Below are 14,306 nucleotides of genomic sequence, written 5' to 3'. Positions count from 1 at the left end.
GCCGCTTGGTCATTACTTTAAAACCCCTTAACTGTCACTCACAGTTTTGAACATAGAGATTATAGAGCACTATTCAAACTTAAATGTTTATAATTCATGAACGAAAACATTTTGTAACATGGTTTTTATGTACCATTTCCATGGTAATGCAATGTCTGATTTTAAAATGGGTTTCAAAGGATGCATTTTGAGATTTTAAGTTTTCAACTATATAATTTCTTATGATTTCTAAAGCGTAATATGATTTCTCCTGTTGATGTAGATTTTTCAGGTGCACTCTTGTCATAAATTAATCTATTAGTTTCCTACATAATTTTTTAACAAAAAAGGTGGAAAAATATCTATTTAGGAGTCTTAGGCCTTAGAAAAATGCTCCAAACGTTTTTCTAAATTAACTTAAAAAAACGAAACAAAATATAATAATTTTGCCATTACACACAAAACTGAGCTATTTTAATAGCAGAAACAGTAGTATAAACTCTTTTAGGAGAAGAGGGAAAAAGAGACGGGCTCGGGCTGGTAATTCTGATGAGCTGTCGGACACGGGCCGGGCTAGGGCCTCAATTTGAGGCCCGTGCAGGGCTCTAGTCTACAGGAAACATCTCATGCTCGAGGAGTCTTCTCTCTGATATATCGCCACGCAGCACTTCCGCTGGAAGCCAATCAGAGCGAGGCGCGCACTGACGTAACAGAGTGGGCGGGGCTTAGGCGAGCCTAAATAATAATGCAATTTTTTGACTCTCCACTGTTTGTGTATTTCAATGTCTGTTAAAGTTATTAAGTGTAATTGCTTCGCTGTAAATATTTTTTGTTGAAACGGCGAATAAGCAGCGTTGTCACGTGATACCGGTTGCTTTATTCAGAACTGACCAATCACCGTTAAGTGTGTTATTTATTTATTGATAATTTTCTGGAGATTATTTCCGCTGTATTTACTGATGGCGTCGCTGGAAAACCTCAGCTTAAGGATTCATACAAATGAATGGTTGTTAAACACCATATTTTTTTCAGCAGCTGTAAATAGTTTGATATGTTTATTTTAATATATCTTTATTAAAATAATATAGTTAACTGTAAATTTTTAGATTTACTAACAATAATTAAAAAAGATTAAATAATAAAAAGTTGATGTTTTACACACATCTGTGCAGCACAGGGATCCAGCAGAGATTTTATTTGATTATTCATGTGTGACCCTGGACCACTAAACCAGGCATAAGGGTTGATTTTTCTGAAACTGAGATTTATGCATCATCTGCAGCTGAATAAATAATCTTTCCATTGATGTATGGTTTGTTATGATGGACAATATTTGTCTGAGATACAACTATTAGAAAATCTGGAATCTGAGGGAGCAAAAAAATCTAAATATTGAGAAAATCTCCTTTAAAGTTGTTCAAATGAAGTTCTTAGCAATGCATATTACTAATCAAAAATGAAGTTTTGATATATTTACGGTAGGAAATGTACTAAATATCTTGATGGAACATGATCTTAATATCCTAATGATTTTTGTCATAAAAGAGAAATGTATAATTTTGACCCATACAATGTATTGTTGTCTATTGCTACAGATATACCTGTGTTACTCATGACTGCTTCTGTGCTGCAGGGTCATATTAGAATGAATTTTACAACAGTTCTTATCGTTTTTTTTTGCATTATGACAAATTCTAAATTATTATTTATATTATAGCGATAAGTGAAAAAGCCACACAGTTCAGTTACTTATCAAGTCTGATCTTTATTGAGTTAAACCAATTTACCGCATTAATCACTCACCGCATTTAATGAGCCCCGTATGTTTTACACATGATCATAAATGATAAAGCAAGATAAACATAGATACCATAAACAAATATAGATAAGGCAATGAGATGAATAAGGCTTCAGGTGAACGATTGTCACAGTTGTAGTGTGCGTCTTCATCATCATCATCATCACATATGCAATGCTACATAATACATCGTATAAAGCTATCCTTCATGATCATAAACGGTTTATGGCATCACTGTAGGAAACAAATATAGTGCAATCTGAGAGCAAACATATCAAATAAACAAGAGTTTTGGTCCCCAAGAGATCAGATGACGACTCGTTTCAGTCAAAACTCAAGCTGCAACATTAAACAAACACAATCCCAAAGAAAGCCATGAATGCTGTCGAGTAAATGATTGCTGGACGCAGACTCCTCGGGACTCATGTGCTGTAGCGATCCTGCAGAAACACACAGAGTCAGAGCTCATCCCGGCAGGAGAAGGGGTGAGGTACGGGCTCAGAGACTGACCTGTATGCTGGACACGACTCCGCTGGCCATGACCGACAGCTTCCCGGCCACCGAGCGCACGCCGCTCTTGAACTGCATCATGTCCGGCACGGCCGGCAGAACCTTGCTCAGGCTGTAGGAGCCGCCGGACGCCGCTGAGACACAACACACTGTTACAAGCACTGCTCTTGCAGCTAACGCAGTACAATACTGAGCTGGGCCCTAAAGAACCAACATCACATTACTTTTTCTCATCTGGGCCGGGCTTGCTTGTTTGTTTTTAATATAAAAAAAGTGAAATGAATGCGCCTCAGGCTGAAGGACATATAAATTCAGTTATTAACATGTTTAATAATGATTAACATGTTATAATATTCTGAGTTTGCATGTCAGTTTTTATTGTTTTGAGGAACACTGGATCTGTTTTAGTGCAGGTGAGATGAGTAAATGCATGATGTTTAGTCAGGAACTACAGTAAGCATCGTATTTACACAGCGCTGCACTTTCTCCTGATTTCTCTCAACACCAGAGCTGTCAGACAATACATGAGAAACACAGGAACTGGCATTACTTATTATAAAGGGGTCATATATTGTGTTTTCCTTTCTCGTTGGAGTGTTACAGGCTGATGTGCATAGATAAGATCCCTGAAGTTACAAAGACTAAAGTCTCAAAACCAAAGATATGCTTTATAAAAGTTAAGACTTGTCCACGCCCCCTAAAACAGCTCATTCAAACACGCCCCAATACGCAACAATAATGTACAGTACCTTAAACCACAAACACATTGCATTACACCAAACACACAAAATAATGCTCTTTTTAGCAACATCATATGACCCCGTTAAAAAGTAACTATATTTAGTTGTGAATCTAAAATGAATGCATTACTTTACTAGTTACTTGAAAAACGCCATCTGAGTATGTACCTGGCGTTACTTGTAACACTGGCTACGTGAGCTTCAGGAAACGTCAGTGAAGACAGTGTTCTCAGGATAATAAATAACCAGCAGCTCAATATCCTCAGGATTACTTCACGATTAATCACGCACCTGCTGATTTCTTCTGCTCGTCAAACAGATCGGCTGAGCTGATCGCGGAGCTGCCCGAGAAATTCTCCAGCCGCGCTCGAACCTCATACTGCACTCAGAAAACACCACAGAACTCCATTCAAAACATCGTCAGGACAAACCTTAGGCTGGCTTCAGACCTAGCCTGAACGTCTAAAGCAGCTGTAAAAGCTTGAACATTTAGATAGATGTTGATAACATGTTTCTAGCATGATTAGCATGTTGCTAGCATGATTTAATACATTATTAGCATGATTTCACACATTGATAGCATGATTAGCATGTCTTAGACCGTGTCCTAGCTACACGCTACACGACAAGATTCCAGCGACAAACAATGTCCGTCCACACCAGACACAACACGACAACGCAACGTGACAATCAATCGAATATCACAGCCAATCAGAAGTGTGTGTGGGCGGAGCCTCTCTTGAAGTGCACCAGACGAGTTTAGAAACTAATTCATAAATATTAAACCTTTTTAACCTCATTGAATGTACATACTTAGTGATTGATACCATCTTTGCCATGGAATACGCTTCTTGGTTCAGATCGAGTTCACATCGTTGCTTTAATTTATTTCAAGATCTGAGAATCTGTTGTTGCTTTCAGTATGGCTATAAATGCCACGCAGTGTGATATTCAAACTCACATTAGACACTTCTAACATTGAATAAAGCACATAATCTGTACCTGAGATTATCTACAGTCATATAGTTTGTGTTGTTGTTCCAGCCACGATGTTGCGGAAATAGAAACCATTTCTAAATTAGAAATTTTGCATGTCGTCGTCGCGGCTAGTTAGGACTTTTATTGCTTGTCGCAGCGTCACATCGCGTGTAGTTAGGACACGGTGTTAGGCTAGTTGCTAGGCTTGGCTAGTGAGAGAGATAGATAGATAAGAAATATTAAATAGAATGGAAGCTTGAATGAGTTTAAGTGGATTAGAAATCATACATAGAAGCGAAGCTTCATTTAGCCTCAAAGGATTCTGGGAGTTAAAGTTCTCAGTTGAACATGCTCTGGTTCTGGCTCATGTTGAACAATTGATTCCGTCAATGTAAGTCTATGGGATTATGATTTTTAATCTTTAGTTTTTAGAGAACTGTCTCAGAAGAACAGTAATAAGAAGCTCAAGTAGCAGATCCGTAATAACAGCGTTAAAGACCACAGAGCTCATGTTTCTCAGCGGCATCTGTTTGACGTGTTCGCAGCACTTCACCTCGGAGTGGTCCTGCTTCCCGAAGAACATGTCTGATGAAATGGCTCTGGCGTCGCCGAACTTCCTCTGAGCATCATCAGAGACGGCCTGCGGCTCCTTCCTCCTCGCCGAGACCCTGAGAGCACAGACACACTGAGTGAACGCTGCACTGACTGCTGAGGGCTAGTGCATTATACAGCGTTTCAGCATCTGAGAGAGGCTCGACACTGATAATGACTATACATGTCAAATTTTATCTCCAGTAACTCATCTGACCTGTCGTCTGGGTGCAGGTAGACGTCGGTCTGCTTGGTCGCTGGCCTCCACTGAGAGAAGAACTGATCTGATGATCCCTCAGCTTCATCCAGGAGCCTGTGAGAAGAGACGCACATGAACACACAGCAGGAGACACGAACAGAGGCCTCAGGAATGAAGCATCACCTGGAGGAGAAGCGCTGGTCCTCCTGCTCCTCGTCCTCCTCATACGCTCTCCTGCTGGAGGAGCTCAGCCCCGGAGACTCCTGCTGGATGATCTGCATGCCCTCCGTCACCGAGTGAGACAGACCGCTGGAAAACACAGCAAGAGACGGCACCTTAGCCACCCTCATAACACACTGGACAAAACTAACTCCGCCCACACTCATAACACACTGGACAAAACTAACTCCGCCCACACTCATAACACACTGGACAAAACTAACTCCGCCCACACTCATAACACACTGGACAAAACTAACTCCGCCCACACTCATAACACACTGGACAAAACTAACTCCGCCCACACTCACATATCACCAGACCAAAACTAACTCCGCCCACCCTCATAACACACTGGACAAAACTAACTCCGCCCACACTCATAACACACTGGACAAAACTAACTCCATCCACACTCACATATCACCAGACCAAAACTAACTCCGCCCACACTCATAACACACTGGACAAAACTAACTCCACCCACACTCACATATCACCAGACCAAAACTAACTCCGCCCACCCTCATAACACACTGGACAAAACTAACTCCACCCACACTCACATGTCACCAGACCAAAACTAACTCCGCCCACCCTCATAACACACTGGACAAAACTAACTCCACCCACACTCACATGTCACCAGACCAAAACTAACTCCGCCCACCCTCATAACACACTGGACAAAACTAACTCCACCCATACTCACATATCACCAGACCAAAACTAACTCCGCCCACCCTCATAACACACTGGACAAAACTAACTCCGCCCACCCTCATAACACACTGGACAAAACTAACTCCACCCACACTCACATATCACCAGACCAAAACTAACTCCGCCCACCCTCATAACACACTGGACAAAACTAACTCCACCCACACTCACATATCACCAGACCAAAACTAACTCCGCCCACCCTCATAACACACTGGACAAAACTAACTCCGCCCACACTCACATATTACCAGACCAAAACTAAATCCGCCCACCCTCATAACACACTTGACAAAACTAACTCCGCCCACACTCATAACACTGGACAAAACTAACTCCGCCCACACTCATAACACACTGGACAAAACTAACTCCGCCCACACTCATAACACACTGGACAAAACTAACTCCGCCCACACTCATAACACACTGGACAAAACTAACTCCGCCCACACTCATAACACACTGGACAAAACTAACTCCGCCCACACTCATAACACACTGGACAAAACTAACTCCGCCCACACTCACATATCACCAGACCAAAACTAACTCCGCCCACCCTCATAACACACTGGACAAAACTAACTCCGCCCACACTCATAACACACTGGACAAAACTAACTCCATCCACACTCACATATCACCAGACCAAAACTAACTCCGCCCACACTCATAACACACTGGACAAAACTAACTCCACCCACACTCACATATCACCAGACCAAAACTAACTCCGCCCACCCTCATAACACACTGGACAAAACTAACTCCACCCACACTCACATGTCACCAGACCAAAACTAACTCCGCCCACCCTCATAACACACTGGACAAAACTAACTCCACCCACACTCACATGTCACCAGACCAAAACTAACTCCGCCCACCCTCATAACACACTGGACAAAACTAACTCCACCCACACTCACATATCACCAGACCAAAACTAACTCCGCCCACCCTCATAACACACTGGACAAAACTAACTCCGCCCACCCTCATAACACACTGGACAAAACTAACTCCACCCACACTCACATATCACCAGACCAAAACTAACTCCGCCCACCCTCATAACACACTGGACAAAACTAACTCCACCCACACTCACATATCACCAGACCAAAACTAACTCCGCCCACCCTCATAACACACTGGACAAAACTAACTCCGCCCACACTCACATATTACCAGACCAAAACTAAATCCGCCCACCCTCATAACACACTTGACAAAACTAACTCCGCCCACACTCATAACACTGGACAAAACTAACTCCGCCCACACTCATAACACACTGGACAAAACTAACTCCGCCCACACTCATAACACACTGGACAAAACTAACTCCGCCCACACTCATAACACACTGGACAAAACTAACTCCGCCCACACTCATAACACACTGGACAAAACTAACTCCGCCCACACTCATAACACACTGGACAAAACTAACTCCGCCCACACTCACATATCACCAGACCAAAACTAACTCCGCCCACCCTCATAACACACTGGACAAAACTAACTCCGCCCACACTCATAACACACTGGACAAAACTAACTCCATCCACACTCACATATCACCAGACCAAAACTAACTCCGCCCACACTCATAACACACTGGACAAAACTAACTCCACCCACACTCACATATCACCAGACCAAAACTAACTCCGCCCACCCTCATAACACACTGGACAAAACTAACTCCACCCACACTCACATGTCACCAGACCAAAACTAACTCCGCCCACCCTCATAACACACTGGACAAAACTAACTCCACCCACACTCACATGTCACCAGACCAAAACTAACTCCGCCCACCCTCATAACACACTGGACAAAACTAACTCCACCCACACTCACATATCACCAGACCAAAACTAACTCCGCCCACCCTCATAACACACTGGACAAAACTAACTCCGCCCACCCTCATAACACACTGGACAAAACTAACTCCACCCACACTCACATATCACCAGACCAAAACTAACTCCGCCCACCCTCATAACACACTGGACAAAACTAACTCCACCCACACTCACATATCACCAGACCAAAACTAACTCCGCCCACCCTCATAACACACTGGACAAAACTAACTCCGCCCACACTCACATATTACCAGACCAAAACTAAATCCGCCCACCCTCATAACACACTTGACAAAACTAACTCCGCCCACACTCATAACACTGGACAAAACTAACTCCGCCCACACTCATAACACACTGGACAAAACTAACTCCGCCCACACTCATAACACACTGGACAAAACTAACTCCGCCCACACTCACATATCACCGGACCAAAACTAACTCCGCCCACCCTCATAACACACTGGACCAAAACTAACTCCGCCCACCCTCATAACACACTGGACAAAACCAACTCCGCCCACACTCACATATCACCGGACCAAAACCAACTCCGCCCACTCTCACATATCACCGGACCAAAACCAACTCCGCCCACTCTCACATATCACCGGACCAAAACCAACTCCGCCCACACTCACATATCACCGGACCAAAACCATCTCCGCCCACACTAACATATCACCGGACCAAAACCAACTCCGCCCACTCTCGCATATCACCGGACCAAAACCAACTCCGCCCACTCTCGCATATCACCGGACCAAAACCATCTCCACCCACTCTCATATCACCGGGCAAAACTAACTCCGCCAATCACTAATATCACTGAACAAAATCAAACTCCGCCTACACTCACAATATACTGGACAAAACTAACTCCGCCTACGCTCACAATATACTGGACAAAACTAACTCCGCCTACGCTCACAATATACTGGACAAAACTAACTCCACCTACACTCACAATATACTGGACAAAACTAACTCCGCCTACGCTCACAATATACTGGACAAAACTAACTCCGCCTACGCTCACAATATACTGGACAAAACTAACTCCACCTACGCTCACAATATACTGGACAAAACTAACTCCGCCTACGCTCACAATATACTGAACAAAACTAACTCCGCCTACGCTCACAATATACTGGACAAAACTAACTCCACCTACGCTCACAATATACTGGACAAAACTAACTCCACCTACACTCACAATATACTGGACAAAACTAACTCCACCTACGCTCACAATATACTGAACAAAACTAACTCCGCCTACGCTCACAATATACTGAACAAAACTAACTCCGCCTACGCTCACAATATACTGAACAAAACTAACTCCGCCTACGCTCACAATATACTGGACAAAACTAACTCCACCTACACTCACAATATACTGGACAAAATCAAACTCATAAATTGTTTTTTTAAATTGTAAATCTGGGCAAAGTATGATTTTGACAAATGAGATTTGAGGTGTGATTTTTAACCAATAAGATGTGAGTATGGGTGGAGCTGGATTGTGGCCAATGACACGAGTCTGGGCAGAGTGTGATTTTAATCAGTGAGATTTGATTATGATTTTGACCAATGAGATGTGATTGGAACTAAATCAATATGTTAAACAGCCAGCGATATTTTATATATCAGGAAACAAGTTAGAGAGAGGAAAAAAATACAAGGAAGACGACATTTCTTTGTTTTTAGGAGTAGTATGGATCAGCGCTGACCTGCGTCCGCCGAAGCCCATGCCGAGCCGCTCCGCCTGCTCCTGCTTCTTGCCGTCCAGACGACTCAGCTGCTCCTGGTCTCTCCTCCGCTGCAGCTCCAGACTCTGGTAAGCATGGCTCAGAGACAACACTCTGCACACACACACACACACACACACACACACACACAGAGGATGAGCATGTGTTCTGAGTCTGATCCTCAGATGGCCGTGTTCGCTCACTCACTCGGGCTCAGCGCTGCTGCTCGTCTGTGAGCTCCTCTCCTCCTGCTGTCTGTCCACGGCCTGAGCTTGCTTCTGCTGTGCACTGAAGCTCTGACTGCTGACCTTCTGAGCTCCCAGACCCACCTTCCTGCCGCCCGCCTCATTCAATCACACCCAATCAATCACAAATCAACACAGAGCGCAAGACTGCAGACAGGCCTTCAAAATTCAGTGTAAAACACGAGTCAGGCTCTTAAAAAAACGTGCTCTTTGGGTTCATGATGGTTTTGTGTGGTTCTGAAAGTTTGAAGTCGCACCACATGACAGTTTTGAACCGACACTGTTACGTCAAACACAATCAAATGATCTAATATCCGAATTTTATTCTTAAATCATAAAAAGCATGACTTTTTGTTGCACCACACAACATTTTCCAACCTAAACTGACCTTGCCATCATGATGGTTTCATGTGGAACCTTTATTCAATTTACTGACTCTAAAAACGTCATATGGCATAACCACACCAAAATACTTCCCTTACACATTGAATGTTTTTAAGTGGATATGTCTTAATCATTAAATCATTATTTTCAAAAAAGTTTGACCTATTTTTCAAGGTATAAAGATTTTTTTTAAACAAATATCTTTAATTCCACATGATGATTTACAGCTTGAATTGACCTCACTCAAGATCAAATGATCAAGGGCTTACTGACCTCTGCATGATGGTTGCACCACATGACTTGAGTTTGCAGACAAATAGCATTTCACTGACTCTTACAAACGTCAGGTGGTGGAAGCATCAAGTAAAAAGTATTCAAATCATTTCATTGATTCATAATTTTTAAATTACAAAAAGTTAAAATACAAGAAAAATACAGAAAATATACTTTTCATGGTAGAAATTATTGCATTTTTCTTTTTAGGAGTTACGCCACATGACATTCAACAATTTGATCTACCCTTGCCTCACACGCACTCATGAAGGTCTGCAGGGGTCCACTCTATGACATCATTTCCTGTTTCATGTCATGCTGGTCACTCCACATTGATGGACAAGTTTTTAAAATACTGATAAACAGCTTGTTAAAATATTATTTTCTAAGAAATAACAATAAAGGATGATAAACTATTTAAAGGTTTTTTTTTTAGAACTGAATTAAACGCAGCCTTTTACTACATCATAATATTAGGACAGTCGCACCACCCTGACTTATTTGAATCTATGCCTGTCAAAAAGATATTAAAATTACTTTTAATCCAGAAATGAAAAACATGTTCATTATAGAAGATATGTGTTCAAGTCAATGTGTGTACGACTGCATTTTGATGTACTTATGAATAATAAATGAGCAGATCCTGAGTGTTACGCTGGCAGGAAACTCACTGATTTCTTTCCTGTGGTGGGCTTCTTCTTGAGCAGAGAGGATGTGATCTCTGTGAGAGGAGAATCAGACGTTCATGATACAGTGAGTTATGATTGGAGCTGCGTGTGTCAGTGAGGAGGAGGATGGTGAGCTTTACCTGCAGCAGATGTTGGAGACACACTGAGCTGCTCCACACTGGGACCCACCTCTCTCTCACCTGTGCTCAAGAAAAACAAAAACATCTTCCAGAAACAATCACACTGATCTGAGCATATCGTGCTTCCTCAGTTAGCCTACCGTTATTATTCTTATCCTCAACTGTGTTCTGTAGTTGGCTGGTGTTCAGCTGAACACTGAGTCTCTCCTTCAGGGGAGCCTGTGGGAAAATGGCAAACTCAGACAGTTTGATGGCACAAATATGATAACGTATGCATGCACATGAAACGTGCGGCTGGTCCTCACCTGGGTGAGTGTGGTGAAGAAGTCCTCGTGTTTGTCGAGGGGTGACGTGGGTGACAGAGGAGCCTGACCCTCCAGCCATAACTGAACACACAGACAACAACATGAGCATCATCACTAGCACTACGAGCTCTGGATGTGACTCTGAGAGAGCAGGGCCTGTACCATGAAGCCGGAACCTCACAAGTTTCACTTCTGACTGCACTGGACTGTGCTGAATACTGTATTGTGTTTATTGTATATTGCTGTGTATATGGTATTGTAGAGAGTATTATGTCTAACAGTAGAGTCTTTAGTGTATATGCACATGGTACATCACTGATTTGTGTGTATGAAGAAGGCACCTGAAGGTAGCTCCACCAGAGTTTTGTTGTACATGTGCAGTGACACAGATCTAACTTACACTGATAGAGCAAGACAACGCTTTATTTGTCCTCTTTCATGAACAAGTACTTTCTTCAGTTTAAATGTGTTTAAATTCCTCATATTCTTTTCATAACCTTTATCTAAAAGGTTTTGAATCTTGTACCTGGACAAACAAACCTGGACTGGAGTGGTTTGGTTTTATTCTAAACTAATCCTGTAACTCTGAATTTGTTCATCTACCATCATGGTACAGGCCCCAGGTGTGTGTGTGTGTGCGTGTGTGTGTGTGTGAGAGAGTGTGTGTGTGTGTGTGTGTGAGCGAGTCTGGTGTGTGTGTGTGTGTGAGCGAGTCTGGTGTGTGTGTGTGTGAGTGTGTGAGTGAGTCTGATGTATGTGTGTATGTGTGTGTGTGTGTGTAGTGTATAGTGTGTGTGTAGTGTATAGTGTGAGTGAGTGTGTGTGTATAGTGTGAGTGAGTGTGTGTGTATAGTGTGAGTGAGTGTGTGTGTATAGTGTGAGTGAGTGTGTGTGTATAGTGTGTGTGTGTGACCTCTGTGCCGTGCTGTCTGGTGGCCTGTGTGGCCAGACTCTTGATTCTCTCTCTGTAGAGCACTGCGGCTCTGCTGTTGTATTTGGTGTTGGCTGCGCTGGTGGTACAGCCGTGCTGACTGAAGAAGGCACTCTGTGGGGAACACACTCACATTAACGGACACACACCAGGGGAGCGCTCAGGATACAGATGTTAGACAGCACAGACACTCACCGCGCTGGCGTTGCCGCCCACCTGCATGCAGCGCAGCTGGAACCAGGACCAGTTTGAGTCCAGCTCTGTGGACCTGCAGCAGAGGACAGAAGAGTTGATCTCTGCAGAAACACTGACAGCGCTGCGAGAGAGTAATGAACCGCACCAGCACTGATCCAGCTCTAGCGTGACGCTCGGGATTAGGTGATTCTACCTTTCATTAAGATTTATTTTTATTAAGAAGGCGCTGTGTGTCGGTGCACTTACGGCGACTGATCATGTCTTGATGTCGTGTCAGATGAGGCTTGCGTGTGTGTGTGAGAGAGAGAGAGAGATTCGTGCAGAAATCAACACTAATGAGCACAAGAGCACTCACAACAACTTATAGATGCATATCACAGTAGTAAAAAAACCCTGAATTGACTTGATTAATATATGATTAGGAAAGCAATATTGCATGACGTTTCCCTGAATATTAACACGATTGCATTGTGACACTGCACACACAACATTTACATTTATGCATTTAGCAGACGCTTTTATCCAAAGCCACTTACAGTATAGTACATGTATATATTCAGGCTATATATTTTTTATCTGTATGGGTGTTCCCTGGAAATTGAACCCATGACCTTTTGTGCTGTTAATGCAATGCTCTACCACTGAGCCACAGGAACACAAAACAAGAATCAGAATCAGAATCAGCCTAGAAAATTGCAATCGGTGCATCTCTAGATCTTTTATTATATAAAATTATCTACCAAACAATTCCCTTGTGTTCTGAGGGAAACAGAAGGAGATGGTCCTTACGGCAGAACACAAGATCCAGGGGGTGTGGTTAGATCCAGATCCAACTCCTCCCACCTTACATTTACCTGAACCCACCCCTCTCCACCCCTAATCCTACCATCTCCACCCCTAATCCTACCATCTCCACCCTTAAACATACCATCTCCACCCCTAATCCAACCATCTCCACCCCCTGGATGCTACTGAACAGAAGCGCGCTCCTACATCTAGCAGGTGATCTCGTCCTGTGTCAGACTCTGATGGATGTGCAGCAGCTGAAGGTGTGAGGGTTACCTGGTGAAGGTGTGAGGGTTACCTGATGGAGGGTTATCTGATGAAGGTGTGAGGGTTACCTGGTGAAGGTGTGAGGGTTACCTGATGAAGGACAGGTGAACTCCCAGCGAGCGGTGTGTCCCGGAGCAGTCGATGCAGAGAAACACCCCGTATGTGATGCTCGCCCAGCTGGGGTTCTTCAGAGAGCAGTCAAAACACATCTACAACACACAAACACACCAGATCATCATCATCATCATCATCATCATCATGCAGTTAATCCGTTTCAAACATCTCAACACAATCACCTAACATTGTTTCTAGCTATCTTTCCACTCATTTGCTCTGTTCGCAGGTGAAGCAGCACATGTTTTGAGGAATAAAGCTCGTTTATTAATAACTGTGATGACTGGTTCGCCATATGTTTGCTGTAAACACGTGACGTGTCGGGGTCTTCCGGACAGGAGCGGGTCTGCGGGGGGTCTCGGACTCACCTTGTTCGCGGGGACGGAGCGCAGGCGCCGGAGGACGGCAGAGATGTCGTGTTTGCTGGGGTCTGTCATGTTGTCTAGCCGAGAGGAAAGTCTGCATCTGCTAGCGCTAGCGAGTCCGAGTCTATGGAGCAGCGCACTTCCGGCTGCCGTGACGTCCCGCGCCGGCGAGCGCTGATTGGCGGAGAGCAGGCTCTGACACAAACAGGATGCAGGCGCGCGAGCAGAGAGCAGACGCCCCGCCCCCAAA

The 14,306-nt window shown here is 43.7% G+C and overlaps 1 protein-coding gene across 2 annotated transcripts; it reads right to left on the bottom strand.

Moving 5' to 3' along the window:
* Positions 1 to 1,721: 1,721 nt before the first annotated feature.
* On the bottom strand, positions 1,722 to 14,226 carry LOC306861799 (ADP-ribosylation factor GTPase-activating protein 3-like). 2 transcript variants are annotated; one of them, XM_079404281.1, is made up of 16 exons: positions 14,060 to 14,226; positions 13,668 to 13,786; positions 12,525 to 12,597; positions 12,312 to 12,443; positions 11,399 to 11,479; positions 11,234 to 11,312; positions 11,094 to 11,153; positions 10,957 to 11,006; positions 9,591 to 9,727; positions 9,366 to 9,497; positions 4,979 to 5,104; positions 4,814 to 4,909; positions 4,559 to 4,673; positions 3,319 to 3,406; positions 2,288 to 2,421; positions 1,722 to 2,217 (listed from the first exon to the last, which is right to left on the bottom strand). In XM_079404281.1, the coding sequence occupies exons 1-16, from the start codon at positions 14,126 to 14,128 to the stop codon at positions 2,200 to 2,202; spliced, it is 1,509 nt and encodes a 502-aa protein (XP_079260407.1). In that variant the 5' UTR covers positions 14,129 to 14,226; the 3' UTR covers positions 1,722 to 2,199. The 2 variants fall into 2 exon arrangements, with proteins under 2 accessions (XP_079260407.1, XP_079260408.1); XM_079404282.1 differs by having other exon boundaries at positions 12,525 to 13,421; positions 13,462 to 13,786; positions 14,060 to 14,217.
* Positions 14,227 to 14,306: the final 80 nt, after the last annotated feature.

This window comes from Barbus barbus, assembly GCF_936440315.1.
Source record: "Barbus barbus genome assembly, chromosome: 42".
Classification (NCBI taxonomy): Eukaryota; Metazoa; Chordata; class Actinopteri; order Cypriniformes; family Cyprinidae; genus Barbus; species Barbus barbus.
Note: the sequence above shows the minus strand (reverse complement) of the source record. Positions and strands in the feature narration are given on the sequence as shown.